Here is a 25248-nt window from a genome sequence, read left to right as displayed (position 1 = left end):
GTCAATTGATCCAACTGCCTGATTGTCGTCGGATGACAGGACAGTGCTTGCCATTGCACTTATCATTTCTTCTCCCTCTTCTGCTCTCTCAGTAGCACTGTTCATGACCTCTACTCCCAGAGTGACCCGTCCGTGGGGTTGGTGGACAGATTGCTCAACTGCAAGGAGGTGAAGGAGGCCCCCAACATCGTGGTGCTCCACGTGACCTCCTTCCCGTACGCACTGCAGACGCAGCACACCCTCATCAGTCCTTACAACGAGATACACTGGCCGGCCTCCTACAGTAATGTGAGTGTCCCAGGCCGCTGGGCCCACTGTAGCGATGACCTTGCGCTGGGAGAGATCCTGTTCACTAAAGAGTTGACTGACTAGCCCAGTTGAGGCTCCGTGGGTTCCAGCTCCTTGGCTTTGATTCTACCCAGGGTTAGATTTAAACCCTTCTTGGTCTTTAGAAACCTTCCTGTGTGCATTCATCGGCTCCCTGTCTCAGAGCATGTAACGCAACACAGTCGGTTTACTGTTTCTCTGGCGACTGAAGCTCTCTGAGCAGCGTTCTGAACACCTGCTCTCCTGGTGTTGGACGTACAGCCCTCTAGAGCTGTGGGGATTTGGACTCCACATGGGGTGACTCTAAGTTTGTCCAGAAGCCCTGGAAATGTTCCTATCTTTCCTACCCCTGCATCCTTCAGCAGCGAGGTTCAAAATCTCCTTCCTCAAACTGAACGCACGTCCACAAACCCTGGTGAGCTTTATTTCAGCTTATCACCTGCCATTTTCTCATCAAAATAGAAGACAGCCGTCATTCTGGTAATTTGAGAAATCTGGTGGTTGGATCCCACCTAATTACACAAGCAATAAGTGGACATCAAGTTGCGGACTTTTTCGGAGTGTCTCGGAATCATCCAGGGAACTTCTAAAGGTGCTAATGCTTGGGTTCCTTCCTGCCGATTCAGAATCAGAGGTAGCAACGGCATTTGTTTTTATGTAGCGCTTACCGTGAGCTAGGCAGGCACTGTTCTAAGTGCTTTATCATATGAACTCAGGTAAGACACAGGTGCTAGGATGATTTCTGATTTACAAATGGGGAAAATGAGGCAGAGGGGAGGGGTTAAGCCACTTGCCTAAAGCCATGCAGCTAGAAGGTTCTGGAGCCGGGATATGACCCAGTCCAGCGAAATCCACGGCCCTCATGTTTAACCACTGTGCTGCTTGAGGGTGAAGTTCATGCCTTTGTAATTTTAGCATCCTCCCACAACTTTGCCGTGCTCTGAAGTTTGATAAGCTCTGATGCTAGTTGGGGAGGAATTTTATATCAGTGTGGGTAAAATTGGTTGGATAAATGCATTTCTTTCTGCTGATTTAATAGCAGCTGAATGCAAAACAGTTGATTTGTCTATTCCTAAAACCAGCTAAAATTGTTGGAAAGAAGCAATTTTAACAAAGGAAGTTGTGTGTTTAAAAAAAAAAAGAGTCTGATTTTCTTCTTGGCGAAGGCACCGGGGTCAACTGAATGGAACAGTCTTGACTGACGGGGAGGCGCCGACCCTTACGCGTGGAGTGCTCTGTGCTCTGGGGCGCAGAGGAAAGACAGTTGTAAAACGTCACCCAGGGGATTGCAGAGTCAGCACAGTTCAGATCAAGATGCCTGTCCAGGTCATCTGTGCGCCCAGCATGTGACCCCTTCAGTCCCCACAAAGGCAGTGTTTGCGTGACCGATGTGCTTGTGTTTTAGGGAGTGGACTTGTATCCTGAGAATAAGAAGTACTTTGGGCTGTCCGAGTTCATCGAGTCCACCCTCTCAGGACACAGCCTCCCCTTGCTGAGATACGACAGCTCCTTTGAGGCCATGGTCACCGCATTGGGAAAAAGGTACCCGTCTCTCTTGAAGTTACTAAAAATGCTCCGTAGTCAAGTACAAGGTGAGGGATGTGCAGCCAGGGAATTCCAGGGAGGGGCCACCGCTCTCCCTTCCTGGGTGACTCAGTCCCTCCGTTAAAGGGATCCTGGTTTATTTCTCGTCTTGCATTTTGGGCCGGTGATGTTGTTCCAGAAAATTTGAGAGATGAGAATGGGCAGAAATATGCTAGAATGTGGGATTGCATGTCTGAGACTCAAGGGAAGGCAAGAAAATGGGAGGTGAGATAGCAAAAGGCGTCAAGGAAGAGAGCGTGGCGGTCAGTTGGCTTTGTCTTTATTTCCTTTGCACATCACCTACTGTGTGCTTATTTCTTGCCAGTCACTGTTCTTACTTTCATTACGTTATTTAGTCCTCCCGACCTCTCTGAGCCAGTTGCTATTATTATTTCCATTTTGCAAGTAGACTGAGACTCAGGGAGACCCCATGGCTTTCTCAGGCCACACGTCTAGCGAGTGACAGAACTGGGTGTGAACCCAGAGTCAGTGCTACCTTTTCAGCCCTGTCACAGCAGACCCCTGAGGTGGATATCAGCACTGCCATCTTACAGATGAGGGAACTGAGGCTCAGGGGGGTTAAGTGCCGACATCCACACGGTTTATACGTGGAAAAGCCAGGCCAAGTTTTACAGACTGTCTAATACAAAACAAAGTGAATGGCTCTGCCGCCAGTTGTGGGTGTTGAACTGAGCTCTGCCGTCTCCCCTCGTGGTACCTCATTTGTCTCGCTTGCTGACAAAGGGATTGAATTAGACGTGTGCTTCCCAAGCTGTGCTCCAGGCTATACTGCTGGATCCTAATAGTTGTTACGTCACGAGGGGTTCCATGGTCATGTGTGTTTGATAAACCTTACATTTAACAAAGGATTCTTCTCGCAGTGAGAGTTCTCGAAGCCTTCAGGGTGCCGTGTGTGCTATAAATCTCCAAGGGACGGCTAGAGCGTGCGGCATCTCCATGGTCTCATGGGATTCGTGCTCCCCGGAGCACCCTTCGGGGAGCTCAGTCCCTTTCAGCTCTGATGCTGAGGGGTTTAATCAGGCCACTTCTCCAACTCGTGGATCGTCAGCTGAGCTCTCGTAACCTTGCTGAGGGAAGACACCCGCCAAGATTTTACACTAAGGCTGTGAGAACTGACCTTTGTCCTGCCTCTGCTTCTCTGCCTGGCTCCCCAGCTTCTCCTCGTGCAGGAAGCATGTGCTGAGTGCTTAGTGATCTGTAGACGCTGGGCCAGTATTTTCCATTTATTGCCTAATATAATCCTCACAATGGCGCAGTGAGATAGGAGACACTGTTATTCCCCCACTTGACAGAGAAAGAAACAAAGACTTGGGTTAGGTCACTTGCCCAAAGTCATGTGGGGGGTTTGTAGTGAAGCCAGACCAAATCCTGGTCACTTAAGTCCAAAACAGTAGACCTACTAAACTGTACGGAGCGAGCTCTCATACTGGTAGAAGGCCAGAGTGATCGTGGCACCATACCTCCTGGCTCTACTCTTCATTACTTTTAACTTTAGGCAAATCATTGAACCTGCCTGAACAGTCTGCTTTCAAGCGATACTGTGCCACTTCCTGTATAAGATTCTTACAATAGTATGTTTCCATTGCTCTCCTCCTAGCCTTTGTGCTTTTGTTATCATACATTTCACTTATATATGTTACAAACTCCCCAATAAATCACATTTGCTTTAGGCAGTCGGTCATCTTTTAAAGATATTTAAATAAGAATATTTTTTAAGACCTCCTTTTTTATTTATGCACATAGTTAATACTTCCAGTGCTCTTCATTCCTTTGGGTAGATCCAGATTTTTAGCTGGCATCATTTTCCTTCTGTCCAAAGGACTTTCTTTAACATTTCTTGGAGGGAAGGTCTGCTGGTGATGAATTCTTTCAGTTTTTATGTGTCTTTAGAAGTCTTTATTTTGCCTCATGTTTGAAAGATATTTTCCCTGGGTATAAAATTTAGGTTGACTTCTTTCTTTCAAAGTATTAAAGATGTTGCTCTACTATCTTCTGACATACATTGTTTCAAACCAGAAGTCTGCTGTCATCGTCACCTTTGTTTCTCTCTGTGTAATGACCTCTCTTCCCCACCACTCCCTCCCAACCCCGGCTACTTCAAAATGTTTTAAATTTGTCACTGATTTTAAGCAATTTGATTAAGATAGGCCTTGGTGTGGTTTTCTTCATGTTTCTTGAGTTAATTGAATTTTCATCAAATACGAAAAAATTTTAGTCATTATTTCCTCAAAAATTTTTTCTACATCTCTCCTTTCCCCTTTTAGAGTGATCCAATTGTACATATATTAGCCTACTTGAAGTTGTTCCATAGCTCTCCGATGCTACAGTCATTATTTTGTTTCCCTCTGTTTCATTTTAGATCCTTTCTATTGTTATGTTTTCAAGTTTACTAGTGTTTTTTTTTCTGCTCTCAGTCACATCCAGTTTATTTTTATTTTTCACAAAAGCAAAATAGTCATATAACAAGGTTCCTAAGAGAAGAAGAAAGGCAATTTCAGGTAGCACATACATGAAGGTACACACTGACAAATTGATAATAAATTGTTACTTGTGTTTGTTTATTAATAAGGACTGTTCCTTGCAAGTGACTGAAACCCAACTTCAACTACTTTAGGAAAGGGAGAGGAATGCACTGACTCATGAAATAAAAGGAGAGGTTGAATAAATAAACCACAGAACCCGATGCAGCTGGTTTCAGGAGCAACTTAAGTTAGGTATTAAACACTGCCGAGACTGTGTTGTCTTGTCTTTGGTATTTTTCTGTGTTAGCTTTATTGTATCTCATCACACACTGGTTTCTTCCATGTGCTGACATCATCCCTAGCTGCTGCTGAACTTCATATTCTCCAGCTTCTAGAAGGGGACTGATTCTTATAAATAGTTTGAAAAATCCCAAGAAAAAACTGATGACCCATTCTGGGTCAGGTAGCCATTCCTGAACTGATCCATTGTAGCTGGCAGGGCCGGGCCAAATACCAAGATGGTAGCTCCCATGAGAATTCAGGATCCAGTTTTTTTTTCTGTTTCAGACATTTTAGTTTTCATCTCTAGAATCTGAGTCTTTTTTATATTTCCATTTAAAAAGCTCAATTTTTCCTGTATCTTCTTAAACATATGGAATATAGTTATACCAATTGTTTTAATGTTCTTCTCTACCAATACTGTCATCTGTGTTGTTTCTGGGTCCGTTTCTATTGGTTGATTTTCCCCCTTCCTTATTATGGGCTGTATTTTTCTGCTTCTTTACATATCTGGTAATTTTTGAGAGGATGCCAGACATTGTGAATTTTACCTCGTTGGGTGCTGGGTATATTTGTATTCCTATAAATCTTCTTAAGCTTTGTTCTGAGATACAGTTAAGTTCCTTGGAAACAGTTTAATTCTTTCAGGTCTTGCTTTTAAACTTTGTTAGGCAGGACCAGAGCAGTTTTTAGTCTAGGGCTAATTTTGTTCACTACTGAAGTGAAACCCTCTAAGTACTCTACAATATTTCATGAATTTTGATGTCTTCCACACTGGCGTTGGGAACGGGAACTATTCCAAGCCCTATGTGAGTTTGAAGTCTTGTTCCCTCTCATCCTTTTGGATGGTCCTTTTCTTGGCTTTGGGTAGTTTTCTCACATATATGCACTGATCGCTACTTAGCTGAGGACTTGAGTGGGACCCTCTGCGGCTCTCCTGAGTTCTCTTATCTGTGCAGTTCTCTCCTCTTTGGTAATTTCCCCCATGAACTCTGGCTGCCTTGGTTTCCCTGGACTCCAGATCTTTCCTCAACTCAGGGAGACACTGGGGCTTGCCTGGGCTCCTCCTCCCTGAGCAATCCTGGGAACTCTTTCCGGGTGGAAACCGGAGACTCACCTAATTTCTTTCCCATCTCGAAGGATCACTGTCTTCCGTTGCTCGTTGTCTTGAAACACTGTTGTTTCATATATTCATCCAGATTTTTAGTTATTTCTGATGGAAAAATAAATCTGGTCCCTGTTACTCTGTCTTGGCCTGAAGCAGAAGTCTCTGCTTGTCCTTTGAGCAGAGCGGAAAGCGGATGTTGGACGTGGGGAGAAGAGTGTGCTGCTCCCTAAGGGACACCTTGCTCTTCTTCCCTTGCTCAAGGTGACGAGGGGCCACCACAGCTGGGGCAGTGCTGTAGAGTGGAGACAATGCATTTTGCACTCTGCTCTCTTTCTTCCTGGGCACTACTTGGCCAGTGCACCAGGGGCAGGGTAAAGCAGTGCTTGGGCCACTGGTCCCCTTTGTGTCAGAACCTGCAGACCCTTAATGCCTTCCCAAGATGGCACTGGTATTGGCAAGTCTGCCAGGCCAACTCTTCAGTTCATAGACGCCATAAAGTAGTTGAGTGCTAAGGAGAAAGAATGAACAAAAGTATAACGATGGGCAGAAGATATCAGAGATACTGTTGGAAGGTGAGCTGGCTACCCTGTTAGAACTCACAGGGTGACACGGGCCGTGGGGATGTTCCTGTCTTTGTAGGTCAAGAAACTACTTTATCTTTGCTCCAAAAAGCCACTGAGTCAAGGGACTCATTCCATCTAAATAAACCGCCGAGAGCATTGCCTATAAACGGAACATCAATTTGTCTATTCCTACTGGAAACACAGAGCGACATCCAGTGACTTGGGTTTTTCTGGTGGTGTTCTGGGGTCTGTCTCTGGCACAAGGGTCAGAGCTGTTCTGGCAGTGCACGTAGTTGTGGGACGGGTCTCCCCCTTCGTGTGACCACAGCTTCTGAAACAAAAACTGGGATTCTTGGTTTGACCGGCTGTGTTTGGATTTGTAATTCATCTGTCCAATTAAAATCACATTAGTTGCATTTCTGATAACTCACTGTACATGAAATGAATGATATGCCTTTAGGATGGTCCCCCAAATCTGGGGTAAGTGGTAGCTGCACTCACGTACTGATTACTGATGGTTCTTCTATTGCCAGTGGGAACCTGGGGCAAATGACCTAACTCATGGAAACATAAATTAAGCTGATGATGGGCATTTATTTTACTCATTCATCTAGTCATTGAACAGATCTTTATTGAGCAGCTAGTATGAGCCAGCAGCAACAGCAAAACTTTGCTTCTGTTTCTCAGCTGGAAATGATAAAGCAGTTTTTGACTTGACTTCTAAGGAAGACTTCAATTTCGGGTTGTAAACAACCAGCTTCAAAAGGCAGCACCACTTGTTTGTGATCCAGGAGTTGCCTGTGCCCGAGATGGCAGGTGTCTGGGTCACTTGTTTGCCCCGGGAAGGCCTTTCTGTCTCGGAGCTCTCCCGGCATCCTTGGGGGGTGCAGCCCTGGGTCACGACGTGGTCTCTCTGTTCCTTGCAGGTTCCCCCGCCTGCACAGTGCGGTGATCAGGACCTTTGTTCTCGTGCAGCATTACACGGCCGCGATGATGGCCGTGAGCGGCCTCTCTCAGATGAAGAACTACACATCGGTGGAGACGCTGGAGATCACGCAGAACCTCATCAACTCCCCGAAGCAGTGCCCCTGCGGCCACGGGCTCATGGTCCTGCTGCGGGTGCCCTGCTCCCCACTGGCGGCCGTGGCCTACGAACGGCTGGCCCACGTGCGGGCGCGGCTGGCCCTGGAGGAGCACTTTGAGATCATCCTGGGCAACCCCAGCTCTGGCATCACCATCGGGAAGCACTTCTTGAAGCAGCTCAAGGTGGGACAGGAGTGGGGATAGACTCCTGGGAGGGCAGTGGGGCGGGACCACCAGGGGGAGGGGAGGAGAGGGAGTGGGGTGGCGACAAACTCCTTAAGGTCCCATCCCGGTCCATAGGTCCATCGTGGCCTCTGCATACCGGGCCGCCCCTCCAGCTGCCTCTCTCGCCACATCCCTACCTGCAGCTTTCAGTCCAGCTGCACCACATTACTTATAAAAGCTGCACCCCCCAAAAAACACACTGTCTTGCTCTTTCAAACTTCTGGGTTGTAGCTTGATTTTATTTCTTTCTGGGGATTCATTTCTTCTTCTTCTTGTTTATTTAGCTGATGCCTATCAATCTGCAGAATTCAACTCAGTGTCTTTTTTAAAAAAAATACTTATTTATTTATTTATTTTTGGCTGTGTTGGGTCTTTGTTGCTGCACGCGGGCTTTCTCTAGTTGTGGTGAGCAGGGGCTATTCTTCGTTGTGGTGCACGGGCTTCTCATTGCGGTGGCTTCTCTTGTTGCGGAGCATGGGCTCTAGGCACGCAGGCTTCAGTAGTTGTGGCTCATGGGTTCAGTAGTTGTGGCACGTGGGCTTAGTAGTTGTGGCATGCAGGCTCAGTAGTTGTGGCTCATGGGCTCTAGAGCGCAGGCTCAGTAGTTGTGGCACAGGGGCTTAGTTGCTCCGCAGCATGTGGGATCTTCCCGGACCAGGGCTCGAACCCGTGTCCCTGCCTTGGCAGGCAGATTCTTAACCACTGCACCCCCAGAGAAGTCCCCAGAGTCTTTTCTTCTTTCAGGAAGCTGCCCTTCCCCCTACTTGTCCCCCTGCGCCCCCCAAACCGGGGCAGGTTCTGCTTTCCCTGCCTGTCATCTTGCTCCTCCCCCAGCAGAGAAGGGCAAGGACAGCCCCACACATCTCAGACTCCCAGACTAGCACAGTGCCTGGACCATAATTGCCTTTCACTAAATGTACAGGTGACGGAGGATGCAAAAGGATTAGGGTGAGAATACTGAGAGAATAATTGGGAAGGCACTGTGAAGGCACAGCCCCACAGCGGAGAGAACATAGTACCGAATGTTAGGCAGTTGGGGATATACTGTCTCGCACCGAATGTCAGGCAGTTGGGTATATACTGTCTCGCAAAGAATCAGTCAGGGGCTTCCCTGGTGGCGCAGTGGTTGAGAGTCTGCCTGCCGATGCAGGGGACATGGGTTCGTGCCCCGGTCCGGGAAGATCCCACATGCCGTGGAGCAGCTGCGCCCGTGAGCCATGGCCGCTGAGCCTGCACGTCTGGAGCTGGTGCTCCACAACGGGAGAGGCCACAACAGTGAGAGGCCCGCGTACCGCAAAAAAAAAAAGAATCAGTCAGTCTGTTGGCAGATACCTCTTGAACGGCTGATGAGTGCTAGGCAGTGTTCTATGTGGCTGGGCGTCCCGTGGTGAAGCCAGTGGTATGCCTATTTGCAGTTTAAATTTGATAAAAATCCAGCGAGGCATTGCAAGGGCTTTAAATCAGCAGAAGGACATCAAGGTTCCCTTGGAGCTGGGCTGGTTGGAAAGTAAGAAGTCTTACAGCTTTCTTTTTTTTTTTTTTTTCCCCGGTACGCGGGCCTCTCACTGTTGCGGCCTCTCCCGTTGCGGAGCACAGGCTCCGGATGCACAGGCTCAGTGACCATGGCTCACGGGCCCAGCTGCTCCGCGGCATGTGGGATCTTCCCGGACCGGGGCACGAACCCGTGTCCCCTGCATCGGCAGGCGGACTCTCAACCACTGCGCCACCAGGGAAGCCCACAGCTTTCTTTTTAATTACCTGCAGATGTGGCAGAAGATTGAGGATGCGGAGTGGAGGCCTCAGACGTACCTGGAGTTGGAGGGCCTGCCGTGCATCCTGATCTTTAGTGGGATGGACCCACACGGGGAGTCCTTACCGAGGTGAGTGGGGAGGGACTGTGTACCTGGGGGTCTCTGAGGAGCCAGTTGCCTGGGCTCGCCGCTGGGGGCTTTGCCAGGTCAGGCTTCCCCTGCCCGACTCTTGGGAATGCATTCACATCAGAGTCATCATAGATGTGTATCTTCATGGTGACCGTTTTCCAGCAAATGTCAGTGAAATGCGTCTGAGGCCTGGGCAGCTTTTCCTAATTCTCGGACAGGCACCCCCCGGGCTCGTGCTGGTGGATGTGGGGACTCTTGCCGGGCTCCATGGGTGGAGGCCCGGTAGCTGATGAGGAAGCTGAGGTTTACAGAGATTAAGCCAGTGCGCTGCATGGCGGACACCGGGGCCTCCCGGCTTCTTGCCGTTTGGCCACACGACACTTTCGTGAGGGCCACCTCGCGCCGCGTACTCATGGGCCGGGTAAAAGTGTCCGCACAGGGTTCAACCTCAGTTGTTGCCGTGTCACGGATCAAGTCTTCTATTCCTCAACTCCGTAAGGGCTAAGACAATGCCTTAGTCTATCTTAACGTTGAGCAAGCATTTACTTTTTGTATCAGGCACTGGGCTAGACTTTTAATCTAGCATTTGCACCTTACGACCATAGTATTACTACCCTGTTTTATAGATGAGCAAGTGAAAGGTCATTTGCTTTAGTAAAAGCCTACCTGCAACCCCCATCTGCCTCTCTCCAAGCCCTTTGCCGTTTCCCCCGCGCAGCTCCGAGCCCTGCCCCAGCCTGCCCTCTGTGCCCCCTCCTCCACGTGTGTCGTGACTCATTGGCATGTCTTCCCAGGCAGACTCTCGTTTCCAGTATGGCGACCCCTTGATGACCATCCTCTCCCTTGCATGGGGCATAGTCTTGGGCACATTTTAAATGTTGATGGAATCATCAAATATCCACTTATTACATATATTTCTCCCAGCAGTGCACGTAGATGGTTATTAATATTCACGGCCGTCTTTCATTTGAAAACAATCTGAGCCTCCAAGACGTTGCCCAGCTTGTTGAGGGTCTGTCCCCAGGAAGTGGCAGGGCTGGGGTTCAAGCCTCCGTTTTGTCTGACCTGAAAGTCAGTGTTCTTTTGATTCCAAGCAGCGCGGGGCGAAATCCACGGCAGGGGCCCCCAGAGACTTGCAGTCAAACAGACTTTGTTGCTCAGGGGTCGCAGTGATGCTGTTTGCTTCTCCGTTTGCATGAGTCCTAGGGGCCTAGCGAGGAAGGCAGCGTGCTGGTCCCCAGCGCGAGCGGTACCTCCTCTGTAGAAGGCAGTCGATAGAGCCCTTCTTCCGTTTCCTCCCAGGTCTCTGCGGTACTGTGACCTGCGGCTCATAAACTCCTCCTGCCTGGTGAGGACGGCACTGGAGCAGGAACTGGGCCTGGCTGCTTACTTTGTGAGCAGCGAGGCTCCCCTGGAGAAGCGGGCCCGGAGTGAGGCCTTGGAGAGCGACGCCGAAAAGCTGAGCAGCACAGACAACGAGGATGAGGAACTGGTGACGGAAGGTGCGGAGGGCCGGGCTGGACACCTGTCCCGCGTGCGGCGCAGCCCTGGGCCCACCTGCTGGTCAGCAGCTCCCGATGAGAGACATCTACATACGTCTTTGGGGGAAATCCCTCAATGATTTCAGATTTTGCTTTCTCCCCCTCATTTTTGGTCATGTGAGAAAATGGAAATCCCAACAGGTTCTTTGTAGCTCTAGAATTCTTAAAGAGTAGGAAGAAAAATGGACATTTCCTAGGCTTTAAGTTCATGCCTTGTTTGAATTGCTGGTGGAATTACTGCCTGGTTTAAGGTTCACTCGCTTGTTTCCTCTACGTGAATTAACAGGATCTGTCCCTTATTGAGATTTATGAAAACAGGCTAGTTTCGTTTGCAGACATCGAAGTTCAACGCCATGTATTTTTTTATTTATTTTTTATTGCGGTACGCGGGCCTCTCACCGCTGCGGCCTCTCCTGTTGCGGAGCACAGGCTCTGGATGCACAGGCTCAGTGGCCATGGCTCACGGGCCCAGCCGCTCCGCGGCATGTGGGATCTTCCCGGACCGGGGCACGAACCCGTGTCCCCTGCATCGGCAGGCGGACTCTCAACCACTGTGCCACCAGGGAAGCCCAATGCCATGTATTTTAATAGGACACATAAATCGGAGCAATGCAAGGCATTTGGCTGTAGTCAACAGGATAGCGAGAGAAAATAAAAAGCTGCTACTACAAACATGCAAGGCATTCGTGGGGTTTGGTGTAGCAGAGAGAGAGATGGAAGGAGAGCTGGAAGATGAGGACTCTCTTCCCCCTCCATCTCTGGCTGTGTGGCTTTGGACAGGTCATGTCACCTCTCCAAGCCTCGGATGACTCATCTGTAAAGTGGGGTGGAAGGACCCACCTGGTGCTGTGGGAACCTTTCGCAGACGTGAATGGGACCCTGACATGAAACTGCCCGTGGAGTGAATCCACACTCCTGGAATCTCCCGACCCACCTCCGTCCTTTCCCCATTCGTTCCTCTTGGCTTCCGGCCCCTACGCCGCACCCCGGACTCTTCGCCACACTCATCCCATGAATGTGCTCTGCTCTGTCACCTGTGGGCCACACAGGTGTTCTTCCGTCCACTCGAGTCCCCTCTGCTCCGTGCTTCACCTGGAGATCCCTGCTGGCCCTTCAGAACTGGGATCAGGGTCACCTTTCCCAGGATATTTCCCTGCTCCTACTTCTCCCTGCTGGGTGGGCACCTGGCCCCTGGGCTCCTCCTTCTTTGCTCTCCTTACTCTGTCCTGTAGCTGTGACCCCTGGGCAGGAGCCTCACTGACCCCCCAGTGCCTCACTGGCCTGCTCTGTCTCCTCAGCACTCCCTCAGAGGAGGCCTGGGAACGTGGATGGATGGAGGGATGGATGGATGGAGGGATGGAAGGATGGATGGATGGATAGAGGGATGGATAGAGGGATGGATGGATGGATGGAGGGATAGAAGGAGGGATGGATGGAGGGATGGAAGGAGGGATGGAAGGAGGGATGGATGGATGGATGGATGGATAGAAGGAGGGATGGATGGAGGGATGGATGGATGGAGGGATGGATGGAAGGAGGGATGGATGGAGGGATGGAAGGAGGGAGGGATGGAAGGAGGGAGGGATGGAAGGAGGGAGGGATGGAGGGATGGAAGGAGGGAGGGATGGATGGAAGTAGGGATGGATGGAAGGAGGGAGGGATGGATGGAAGTAGGGATGGATGGAGGGAGGGAGGGATGGAAGTAGGGATGGATGGAGGGATGGAGGGATGGATGGAGGGAGGGATGGATGGATGGATGGAGGGAGGGATGGATAGATGGATAGAAGGAGGGATGGAAGGAGGGATGGAGGGATGGATGGATGGAAGGAGGGAGGGATGGATAGATGGATAGCAGGAGGGATGGATGGAGGGATGGAAGGAGGGATGGATGGATGGAAGTAGGGATGGATGGAAGTAGGGGATGGATGGATGGATAGATGGATAGAAGGAGGGATGGAAGGAGGGATGGATGGATGGAAGTAGAGATGGATGGAGGGATGGATGGATGGAGGGAGGGATGGATGGATGGATGGGAGGGAGGGATGGATAGAGGGAGGGATGGATGGATGGAGGCATGGATGGGTGGGTGGGTGGGTGGGTGGACAGATGAGAGATGATATGTGTGAACGCACTTTGTAAACTGTGAAGTGCTGGGGGAACATACAGGACCATGATTACGAGGCCTCTTCAGTGTGTGTGTTTTGAAACAGGCTCCACATCAGAGAAGAGGAGCCCCGTGAAGAGAGAACGGTCCTGCTCCCATGACTCTGCGTCTTCATCCCTCTCCTCTAAGGCATCCAGTAAGTCTCCAAGGGGTAAAGATCCCACAATTGGACCGTTTCTGTTTTTTGAGATTTCAAAGAATGAAAAGAGATCCTTTATTTTCAACTAGAACTGGAAGGAGAAGGGATCTACGAAGAACTGGCCTTTCTAGAGAGTACGCGTCTTTCTGGACTTGGGCGGGGAGTGGGGGGTCCTTCCCGGGACGAGGTCGTGGCCTCTGCCCCTGCAGGGCCTGTGCCGGGTGGTGTCAGAGGGCCCTCCCTCTGTGCTCTACAGGCAGCTGTTGGAATCAGGGGGGAGGAGCTGGGTGAGTGTTCTTGTCGAGTCTGAGGGCAGAGAGAAGTAGACACAGAAGACTTCACTGGGGGAGAAATAACAAAATTTAGCAAGTGTCACTGACCCCTGGACCTGGACCACACTTTGGTGGAGGGGGCGGGGAATGTGGATGAAGTGCTCCAGGTCTCTGCTCTGAGGGATGCCTCGGCCTCAGGAGCAGTCAGGACGGGCATACGTGAGACAGTATGGCACGTCTTCCCACCACAAGCATTTACGGAGAACCTACTCTCTACCTGGCTCAGGGCATTGAGAGACCAATTAGATACGGACCTGCTCTCAAGGAAACCATTGTTCCTTTGGACCAGGTTATGTTGCAGTAGGGGCTGATGTATTTTTTCTGCACACATATTCACACCTGTGAGGTGTTACGGTTATGCATATGAGGAAGGAATTCATTTTGTCTCAGGTGAGGCAGATTTAGCAGTAGGGTGTGATCCCTGCAGGTTTCAGAGAGCAGCTGGCCTTTGGGCCTTGCAGGAGAAGGCTTTCCAGTGCAGGAGAAGGTATTCCAGGTGGAGGAGACTTCACAGGTAGAGGAGGCTTGGGGCCTGAAGGTGTGTGTGGTGCTTGGGTGCAGTGAGTGGTCCCAGGGTTACAGCTCAGGGTCAGGGCGTGGCTGCAAAGCTCAGAGCACATCAGGGGGGTTGACTTGGGGCCTTCTTTGGTTTCCTTTCTCCTTCCCCCTCCCCACCTGCCCACAGATAATAGTGGGCCAGTGGTGGGGCTCTCCCTCACTGGTGTGCACAGAGGGAGTCAGACGAGGCCTCCTTAACATGAGCCTGGTCTCTGTGATAGAAGAAAGGTCTGATTTAGAGGCTGGAGTCAGAAAAGCCAAAAGCTGCAGCTTGTTGTCCTTCTGCCCCAAGCAATAGAGGGAGCCCAGGGCACCAGGGGGGCATCTGTGCCGTTAGAATGGAGAGGTGTGGTGCTTTGTTCTTCCCTGATCCTGGGCTGGGAGCTTTCTAGAAGGTTCTGGGACACGCAGGTCTGTGCAGTGTCTTCAGGTGGAGTAGGATGCCCAGGCTGCCGGCCAGCCTCCTCTTCCGGTGAGGTGGCTTTTGAAAATTCCACAGAGGGTCCTGGGATCTTAGGGGTCTCTGATGAGATGCTTCCTGTGTCTCTGATGAGGTGCTTCTAGTGTCTCTGATGAGATGCTTCCTGTGGCCTTCAGTGTAACTCCCACGTTTCAGGAGGTCCAGGGAGAGGAGACTTGGCCACAGGAGTCAAGAGCCAGGGGTGGGGTCACATGAGTCAGCCTGGGAGGGGCTGGGTCCCTCTTTTATAGACTGACAGTCCCCCTGGATTCAACCGAGGCAGAATGCCTGAGGTCAGGGCGGGTGGATGGAGAGAAACATCAGTGTGGGTCTCCGTCCTCCGGGTCCTCCCAGTCTGGGCTTCACAACCTAGGACATGGGTGAAGATATTTGGGTCCCCGTGGTCTACTTTTGGAACCTCCTGCCCCTTTCGTGTGCTTTGTGTCCACCTGTCCCTCCCCTGGGCCAGATGCCCAGGTCCTCACAGCCTCCCTGACCCTGGTCCTTAGCTCCTCCGCTGCCTCTGAGCTGATCACCTCGGGTGGCTTGCCCGGGGAAGAGGCATTTTAGCAGGAGTCAGGCCTTTAGCCCAGGGGGACAGGCCGGTGCTGCCTTTCCTCTGTCCACGAGCAGCCTGTAAGCAGCCTGCCAGGCTGCGGGGTTGAGTCAGAGCCTTGCTGGGGAGCTGGGATCCGGTGGGGAGGTTAGCTGAGCCGCGTGGTGAGCAGCGCAGGCTGAGCCAAGTGTCGTGGGGCGGGGTCTGGGGAGGGTGGTCTGGGAAGCAGCTCCCCTCGTCTCCAGGAAAACAGCAGAGCTAAGATGGAGATGTGGTTCCCGTGGAGCCTGAGGTCCTCGGGGTTGCTCAGAGCTGGCACGCCTGCCCCGGGCAGATGTGGCTGGATTGATATGAAAGACAGACAGCGCTGCCCCTCCGTGTCCAGGGACCCACACTCTTCTTGCCTTTCACCATGGTCCACGTGGGGAAAAGGGCAAACGAAACCCCGTATTTGGGTAGCTGCTGTGCATACTGCATTTTCCGTCTTGAGTTCTTCTAGAAGCTAAGTGGTTGTAGCATTAGAGTCAAGCCTTTTCAGTCCTGTGAGTTTTGCTGCTTTGAACCAGAAGCACCGCTACGCTGTGCAGAGGGGAGTTCAGAGCTCCAGGACCCACCCGCACGGAAGCAGGAGTGTAGGCTGGGCCCTGAAGGTGAGGGTTCTGGAACAGATCGGGCGGGGGGTGCCGAGGAGAGGCCTTTGCGACGTGTATGGGGCCAGGGAGCGGGGCTGGCTGTCTCCCCGCAGTGCCTCTTGGCTTTGTCAGAAGGACAGAGGAGTCTGTATTTAACCAGAGATGGGATGGCATTGACGGAAATTCCCAGTCGTCGCAGGTAAGGGGAGTTGGTGCTGCAGAAGCAGGAGCGGCAGGTGCAGGGCCCTGACTGACGGGACCCTCTCTCCGCAGGCTCAGCGCGGTGCGGCGAGTCCCCGGCTCAGGCTCAGCCGGCGGGGCCCCCGCGGGGGGACCGGGCCCGATCGCCTCAGCCCTGCGGCCCCGCGGAGGAGGGCAGGGCCCTGGGAGAGAGACAGTGGCCCCGGGCAGGGCAGGGGCCGCCGTCGGTCATCAGCAGGTGCAGCCCCGGGCTGGCCCCCCAGGCGGAGCCCGGCCTCAAGACTGGCCAGTGGAGCATCCAGGTGTCAGTTCCCTCATCGTCCTCCTCGGGCTCGTCCGCGATGCCTGCTGCTGGCCCGCTCGTCCTGCAGGCCGCGCAGTGCTCCATGACCAAGGCCTGCCGGCGGCCGCCTGTGGTCTTCCTGCCCAAGCTGGTGTACGACATGGTCACATCCACCGACGGCAGCGGCCTGCCCAAGGCCGCCTCGCTCCTGCCCTCGCACTCGGTCATGTGGGCCAGCTCGTTCCGGCCCCTGCTCAGCAAGACCATGACGTCCACAGAGCAGTCACTGTACTACCGGCAGTGGACGGTGCCCCGGCCCAGCCACATGGACTACGGCAGCCGCACCGAGGGCCGCGTGGACGGCTTCCACCCACGCCGGCTGCTGCTCAGCGGGCCCCCCCAGGTGGGTGCCGCCCCGTGCGCCCGGGCTCCGCGGGGCTTGTGTTCGCGCCCAGAGGCAGGTTTGGGGCTTATTCACACCTGCCTTCCCGCGGTGGAATCTCAGACGGCCCTAAGTGGGCAGGTGGACGGCTGGGTGACCTCCATCCTCTGACCCCGGTTTCCTCCTCTGCGTGGTGTGTGGGTGGAGTTCTCTGCGAGTGCTTGTTGCTCCTTCAGACAATGGTTCTGCATTTCCCACACTATTGCATTCGGTCCTCACGGTCAGTCTGCGGTTCCCTCCCACTCTGACCATGGAAGCCAACCCCTGTTTCTGCCCTGCAAGATTTTGGTGAAACCGAACAGGGAGATGAGAAACCTGTCACCATCTCCCAGCTCTCTGTGTTTTTCTGACAACAAAAGACCGTTTCACCTGTCAACGTGGCAGGAACCTGGGCGGTATGAATGTCAGGTGTCGTGAGCGTGTGAGGAGGACGCACGAGGTTGGTTTGGGGTCTTGGGAGGGGGCTCGGCCAGACAGGGCAGGGCTGGAGGGTGGGCTGCCTGGGGTTGGATTCGGACTAGAACATCACCTGAGCCCTGGGCCGGTTCCAGCCTTCTCTGTGCCTCACTGTTCTCATCTGAGAGTGAGGAAGATAATAGCCTTGTGATAAACTCTATCACAAAAACAGGAGTGTTAAACAAGAGAATAATTGTAGGGCGCCTGGAACATGGCCTGACCCCTGGAAAACACTGTTACTGTCACCATCATCATCACTGTCCCAATTCAAGACGTGTTTCCTTTTCACACCAAATGTTCATTCCCCTGCCAGGTACCTACCCCAAGAAACCCAAACCCGCAAAAATATGTATAAGAATGCTCATTTTTGTATTGTTTACAGTAGTTAAAAAACAGACTGGAAACAACTTAAGTTGCATTGGTCAAGTTCGGTTGAAAACATTTGGGCACAACAATATCATGCAATTCAGCCACAGAAAGTTTGAACTATTCAGTAGCTCTTTATATACTGACGTTGACATTTCTCTAAGATATTTACATTTTAAAGATCAAGTTGCAGAATAATATATACGTGGTGTCATATCAATTATGAAAAAAATCAGTGTGTGTATGTGTCTGCATGTGTGAAAATATCTAAAAACTCCCTGACAGGAGAGCTTGGAGGCAGCAGGGGACTGGAATTTGTGACCATTCTTCTTTATTATTGATCTGTATTTCTTGAACTTTTAAATGAGTATATAGTACTTTTCATAATTTAAAAAAATAGGAAAAAATAAAATGTTTTTTAAGAAGGATTCCTGGTTTCTCCATACCCCTCACATTACTGAATGTTATCAATCTTTAAAAGCTTTTGCCTTTTTGATAGGGGAGAAATAGTATATTTCTAGTATAATAGTAAGGGTGAATATATTTTAATATATTTATTGGTCATTGGTACTTCTTTTACAGTGACTTTCTGGTTTTGTTTCTCTATTTTTCCTTTAGTCCATTTGACTTTTATTCTTTTGCTTTGTTCTTTAGATTATAAATTTTAATCGTTTGTCAATTATATGTATTGCATATATTTTCTCCAAAGCTCCCCCCAGTTGTGTTTCATATTTTCTTTTTAAACGGGTGAGTTATTTCCGGGACTTCCCTAGCAGTCCAGTGGTTAGGACTCCGCGCTTCCACTGCCGGGGGTGTGGGTTCCGTCCCTGGTCGGGGAGCTAAGATCCCACATGCCGTGCGGCAGTGCCAAAAAAATAAAAATAAAAAGTTAGTTATTTCCATTCATCAGCATTTGTCGAATACTTGCTGTGAACCGGGCGTTGAGCTAAGAACTTGGAGAGCACATTCTTAGCGCACCAGGTTGGAGGGAGGCGAGGATAGCCCACAGGTACCCATGTAACCAGTTGTGACCTCAGTGAACTAAGACCAATAGTATACTGGCCTGGTGCTGGGCTTGAGGGGGCAGGGGATTTTCTAAAACAAGAAGAAAGAGAAGGAAGAAGAGAAAAATCATTTTATTTCTTTTCCTGGCTTTAGGAGGAGAGAAATGTGATGCCAGCCTTTTATGTCCCGCACAGTGAATTTTGTTGTCTTACTACAGCCATATCAGTTAATATAAGATAGCAATTTGCACTTACGCAAGACTCTTAAGACATTATTGAAATGTCAGTTCATTCTTTTTTGAAGCAACCTTTGTTCAGCTCCTGATGGAGTCCTACTTCTAACGGCTTAAACCATGTGGCCAGTTAGAATCTGGAAAGACATTTGCAATGATTTATAAGCAGGTGGGTCTCCCGCCCACCGGAGTTCATCTGTCTGCCTGCCATGCTTCTTCAGGCCACATTTTCCCTCAAATATCTTTGCATCCCCCCAGCCGTCCTTTTAATTAGGTGAGATGGTTAAAAGAGGTGGCGGCGTGGAGGCATGTCAGGTGCTCAGTCAGCGCCCGCACGTAGGCAGGGCGTACTGAGGCTGCCTCCTGTTCTGCTGTCTCTACAGATCGGGAAGACAGGCGCCTACCTGCAGTTCCTCAGCATTTTGTCCAGAATGCTCATCCGGCTGACGGAAGTGGATGTTTACGATGAAGAAGAGATCAATATCAGTGAGTTATCTGCTGATGACACTTGGGCTTGGAATCATCTTTAGTCGGTTTCTCAAGTGACTTCCGCTGTATCTTTTACTTTGAAGATGGAATTCTCAGATGAATGATCTGACTCCTCCCAAGGGCCTTGTAGGGCTGCTTTTATCTTGCCCTTGTAGCCATTTTGCTCAGTCCTAGAATAGTGCCTGGGAGGCCTTGGTGGGAGATAAAATTACGATACTAAAAATACCCGCTGTTTACTGCGCACCTTCCAAACGTCAACCACTGTGCTAGATGGTTTACGTAAATCACCACATTTCGTTTCCTATGCCACACCAAGAGATGTATACTGTTATTCGGTTCTAGAATAACATGTTCAGGAGTCCAGCTGGGAGGTGGCAGAGCTGGAACCAAACTAGATTTCGCTGCTGCCTCTAGAAAGCGGGGTTGTCCATCAGGGGAGGGTTTCCCTCTCAGGCTGCTGAGCACGTAGGTCAACATCTTGGGGCAAAATGGAAACATATGCTATGCAGGGAATAGCCTTTTCTTCTCATTCACAGAAGAGAATTTACCCTGATTAAGGTAAGATTCTTTGAACAGCTGGTTCACGCTTATTGTAGAACATCTCCTCCATTTCCTCTTCCAGCGCCCCTCCAGTGGCTCAGAAACTTGGTCTGGTAAAGGAATCCATTGCTTTGGGAATGAAGATTTGTGTAAGGAGTCGTGTGTTGTAGAGAAGGGGCCCCAGTAAGCTTGTAATAGCGCTTGTATTCTGTACGTTTAAGCTGTACGGCTGGCTGGTTTGATACACGTATACACTGTGAAGTAATCACCGCAATCACGCTAATGAACATATTCGTCACCTCACGTAGTTACCGTGTTCAGCAGCATTATTCACAATAGCCAAGGTATAGAAACAACCGTATGCTGTCCATTAATGGACAGACGTCCACCAGCAGTTGCGTGGATAACGATGGGGTGTGTACTGGCGACGTGCTCAGCCTTGACAAGGAAGGAAATCCTGCCATTTGAATACACAGAACTTTACTAGATGCTCTTGCTGTGTTTGAGTTTTGACTTGGAGAAAATTTAGGACCAAGGAAGCCCATCCAGTCCTTGGTCTTTCCTTTGAAGGAGAAGGGAAAGAGGCTTTTCATCGAAACTCTGAGCTTCCCACCGTTTCCCCACAGTTGGAAACCATTTTTCAAATGAAAATCAACAGGTCTGCTGAGTTTCTGTCTCCTCATTTTGTTGGATATAACAATGATAAAGATGGGGTTTGAATCCAGTTTGTTAAACTTCAAAGCCTTACTTTCTTAAATACTCTCTTATTGCCTTGGGTTTCTCTTTGGCAAAACGTGTGTAATTCCTGTTTTACAGGATGTTGTGAAGATGAACGGATGTTACGCACATGAAGCACTGAGCACCTATTAAATACAGAATAAATGTTCCTCTCCCTCTTCTTTCCTTACTTTTTCTGTTTCTTATGGACATGTACTCTGCCTGTATATATATAGTAGGATACACTGATATATAGATATATATCAGTATCGTCTATACTATATATATGTCATATCAAATATGTAAAATCAATATGATGTAAAATGATATTGATCAATTGATGTAAAATCAATATGTTACATAAGTTTGAGTTGGACCAACTAGATTTTTTTACCTTTTAGCCAACAAGCATTTAGTGAGCCCTGTAGACTACACCTATTATAATGTAGGGTGATACACTGCAAATGTGCAAATGTGGGTCGGGCCATGAGTAGTGGTGGCATTCAGAAGGAGAAACCAGTGTACCTGAGCATTCAGAAGACGCCTTCTAGAAGTGAAGTGATAGGAGTTGGGCCTTACTGGCTGGGTAGCATTTAGATGTAAGAGCAAGAAAGAGAACTACATTAAGTTCTGCCGGTCGTGTGGACCAGTGTGGTATATTTGGGGGACGGTGCTGGGGAGAAGCCCAGAGCCCAGGGGTAGGTATACTGCCAGGAGTGGAAGTTAGAAGAGCAACTCCATCCCATAGGAAACACAGCATAAGGCTGTTTGTCTGGCTAGAGAGAGATCTGAATGCACCTTCTTGCTGAATTAGAACAATCCTGAAAATGGGACGGGTGCCAGAGTATTTGAGATCCAGTGGAGTTCCCCAGGTAACCTGTAGACTCAGTATCAGTTCCACTCCTACCATCATCCTTGTGCACATTTGACATAAAGCCTTCTCACTTCCCGTTTTGTCATCTATCTGTGTTTCTACTGATGCTGTAGACCTCAGAGAAGAATCAGATTGGCATGACCTCCAGCTCAGTGACCCCTGGCCGGACCTGGAGCTGTTCAAGAAGTTGCCTTTTGACTACATTATTCACGACCCGAAGTATGAGGATGCCAGTCTGATCTGTTCACACCATCAGAGCATAAAGAGCGAAGGTCAGATTTTTAAATCTCTTGCTGCCACCTTCTTCCAGAGTACATGGGAATAGCCTCTCAAAGGGATGAGCTGAATTTTGTTAGTGACGAACTCATCTGGTGGTGGTGGGTGAACCGACAGTGCCTGGTGGAGAACTGAGGTCGCCACCGCACCTGACAGGAAGAGCTCTTCACAGACCTCACAAGGGAAGGCTCGGTTGGTGCTGAATAACAGTGAGGACCCTCTTGGTGGTTTTTCATGATCGGAGTATTCTGAAGGTTCTGGTTAATAGAGGAAAAAGACATGTATGTTTCTCTATGAACTTGGATTGTAACAAAATGCACCTATTTCCCTTTCTGCCCTTGGTCTCTCATTTTCTCGCTCCTTCTTCAGAGACTGCTAACTTCCACAGTATTATGACTCTGCTGGGTTTCAGGGTCACTGGCAGCAAACATCGGACATGAGTGGCCAGTGTGATTACAAGCACTGACTAGGGAAGTTTGGTGAATGCTGCATGAGAGGAAAATACTCACCGGTCTCCTTGTCAAACCAATCATTTTATCTTCGTCGCTCTCAGAGCAGATCACTTTTTTTTCTTTTTTTTAAGATTTAATTAATTAATTAATTTATTTATTTTATTGGCTGCGTTGGGTCTTCTGTTGCTGTGCGCGGGCTTTCTCTAGTTGCAGCGAGCGGGGGCCACTCTTCGTTGTGGTGTGAGGACTTTTCATTGCAGTGGCTTCTCTTGTTGTGGAGCACAGGCTCTAGGCACGCAGGCTTCAGTAGTTGTGGCACACGGGCTTCAGTAGTTGTGACACATGGGCTTAGTTGCTCCGCGGCATGGGGGATCCTCCCGGACCAGGGCTCGAACTCATGTCCCCTGCCTTGGCAGGCGGATTCTTAACCACTGCGCCACCAGGGAAGCCCAAGCAGATCGCTTTTACTGAAGGTTCCTTCACATAGTAGACCTTCTCGAATGGAGGTTGACTGTTAAAATCTTAATTTTGCTGCGTCATTTGAAAACCTGGAGGTGATTCATGTGCCTTACAGCACTTGCATATTACGCAGCGAATCCTTGAATATGTTTGGGAACCATGCATAGGTGCGTGCGTAAGACGCCATGTGAACGTAGCCTTCAGTTTATCCCACTGAGACTCTGTCCTTTCTGACCAGCTGAGTCACCTTGGGGCAGACAGGTGAGAGGTGATCGCACAGAGTCCTGTTACCGTGGTTCCCCGTGGGTAGGCAGGGGAGAGAACGTGGGCTGGGCCTCGTGCTGCTCTTTAATGCTGGGGATTTCGTGCAGACAGAGGGACGCGCCGGAAGCCGGAGGACGTCTACGTGCGGCGCCAGACGGCGCGGATGAGGCTCTCCAAGTATGCGGCCTACAACACGTACCACCATTGCGAGCAGTGCCACCAGTACATGGGCTTCCACCCCCGCTACCAGGTAGGACGGAGCCCCCGCTCCAGCGGCAGTTCCCGTTTTACACTTAGTATTTCTTTTCATCTCAGACCCAGACGGGGAAAGAGGAGGAGGGGGCAGCAGGAGCTGATGGGAGCCAGTCAGACACCTGTGCGGCCAGGTTTTTTTTTTACATTCTTCCCCCCATAAATTATTATGTACTTCGTGCACCGTATGTACATTCACGTGTACGAGTACATACGCATCATATCGTACACGATACGTAATGTGTATAATCGTGCATTACTTACCCCACGCTTATACACATTTACATTAAATCATTGGTATTACATAGTACATATATTTATTAATTGTAAATAGCTCATTAAGTCCAATCAATTCCAGTCAACATGCACATCATAACGATTTATTCACAGTTCAGCCACCACCATATTATCACTGTCACACGCATGAAATAAAATACCCATCATCACAGCCCTTATTCTCCCTGTTATCCTATCAGTAGGAGGCCTTCCACTGCTGTCAGGATTTACACGCAAATGAACAATCATCCAAAAAACAATAAAAAGTAACATTGTTTTACCTACACTGATCGCTATGACAGCGTGAGTTAATTTATACTTCTGTATACGACTTACATACTCATATATACGTGAGTGGATGCCCCAGAAAGGCCCAGAGGTGGCAAGAGCGCTGGCTTGCTCTGTCCGTCCCCTCTACAGAGGGAAACAGCAGACGGTAGCTTTAATTTTCCTGAATCTGCTCGGCCTTGAGCTCAGCTTCCACTGAAGTAGCACCTGTCTTCTTTTAGCACAGATTTTTTTAAACGATGTAATTTTACTGTAGACGAAATTAGAAAATACATATGAGCAGTTTTTCGGAGGATTAAAATAATCAGAAATCCTATTTGCTGCAGAATAATTCTCCTAACATTTTCTCCCTCGGAGATGAAGCTTTTCTTTCAAGGCAGAGAAACCTATAAGTGAAAACATTGTCTTGATTTTGAAATTTAAAGATCTGGAGAGACTCAGAGGGTTCAGTCCCTCGTCACTTCAGGGTCTGCAGTGAAGGAATGAATGAAGCATGGGGGGAAGGAGGAGGGCGGGTTTGAGCTCTGGCCGGCGGGCCGGGTCTGTGTGCAGGCGCACAGGTCTGGGGGGCCGCACTGGCAGGGGACGTGAAACCAGGCCTGCGAGGAGCACTGAGGGGCACACGCTGGCCCCCTGCTGGCATTTCCCTGCCTCTACTTGTCCTGTTCTTCCTTCATCGCTCAAGGCTCCCTGAGAGGAAGTCTTAGGAGACTCCTCAGTTACGGCCCTCTGTGTTCCCTCCCCAGGTCAGAATCTGTTTCTGCCTCATCTCTGCTCTCAAAGTAGAACCACAGTAGGACTTCACAGCCGGTGTGTCCCGGCCCGCATCGGCCCTCCCCCGGCCCCCGTGGTTCCCGGGAGGGCACAGTGCAGGCTAGCTGCACGTCTGCAGGAGAGGCTGTCAGATGGAGGGTGAGGGTCAGGGAAGACCCCTCTGTGGACGCCTGAGCTGAGAACTGGAGGGGGCATGAGCATGGCCTGGGCAAAGCTGGGCTTGGAGGTCGTACCAGAGAGCAGTGCGGGCACGGTGACTGGGTGAGGGAGGGCTCCTTGGACAAAGTGACTAGAGGTGAGGCTAAACTGGGGATCGGAGTGAGCCCAAGACCCGTGGGTGTCAGTTTCCACGTCCACCAAGTGGGGGTGAGGACATAGGGTTGTTAATTGCTTCGTAGATGGTTAACTTTAATGCCAAGGGGACGGGAGGGGGCCTGGACATGGTGCGTGAGATAGAAGCGCGCAAGTTCGCAGTTATTGTCTTATTAATATGCTGTTACACATGTTACCTACGGTGGGAAAATAACCTTTGTTACAATTAAAAATGTGATCTGGCACGTGAATGCTTTAGTTGGCAACCCAGCGCACCTCTGGGTCAGGTCCAGCGTCGGGAAGGGCTGGGCGGCCGACGTGGCGTTGCTGGGTGAAGCACGGTCAGCACCGGGACGGGAGCGGCCGCTGGCCCAGT

At 50.2% G+C, this 25248-nt stretch overlaps 1 protein-coding gene and 1 long non-coding RNA gene across 3 annotated transcripts in view; one reads left to right on the top strand and one right to left on the bottom strand.

Annotated features, from left to right (window-relative positions):
• GREB1 (growth regulating estrogen receptor binding 1) overlaps nucleotides 1–25248 on the top strand; it is an 82266-nt gene that overhangs the window by 45485 nt on the left and 11533 nt on the right. The window contains exons 16-25 of one of the 2 annotated variants that reach the window (XM_067703682.1): nucleotides 93–288; nucleotides 1733–1869; nucleotides 7271–7610; nucleotides 9417–9532; nucleotides 10835–11034; nucleotides 13284–13373; nucleotides 16188–16801; nucleotides 19283–19385; nucleotides 21633–21791; nucleotides 23078–23220. In XM_067703682.1, the coding sequence (XP_067559783.1) occupies nucleotides 93–288; nucleotides 1733–1869; nucleotides 7271–7610; nucleotides 9417–9532; nucleotides 10835–11034; nucleotides 13284–13373; nucleotides 16188–16801; nucleotides 19283–19385; nucleotides 21633–21791; nucleotides 23078–23220 (2098 nt within the window). The remainder of the gene's footprint in view (nucleotides 1–92; nucleotides 289–1732; nucleotides 1870–7270; nucleotides 7611–9416; nucleotides 9533–10834; nucleotides 11035–13283; nucleotides 13374–16187; nucleotides 16802–19282; nucleotides 19386–21632; nucleotides 21792–23077; nucleotides 23221–25248) is intronic. The other variant, XM_067703680.1, reaches the window with a different exon arrangement.
• On the bottom strand, nucleotides 18784–19563 carry LOC137205458 (uncharacterized). Its single transcript, XR_010934151.1, has 2 exons — nucleotides 19304–19563; nucleotides 18784–19036 (listed from the first exon to the last, which is right to left on the bottom strand). It is a non-coding gene; the product is annotated as an uncharacterized lncRNA (long non-coding RNA).

This window comes from Pseudorca crassidens, chromosome 14, assembly GCF_039906515.1.
Source record: "Pseudorca crassidens isolate mPseCra1 chromosome 14, mPseCra1.hap1, whole genome shotgun sequence".
NCBI classification, from domain to species: Eukaryota; Metazoa; Chordata; class Mammalia; order Artiodactyla; family Delphinidae; genus Pseudorca; species Pseudorca crassidens.
The sequence above is the reverse complement of the archived record's forward strand: the minus strand, read 5'-3'. Positions and strand labels throughout refer to the sequence as shown.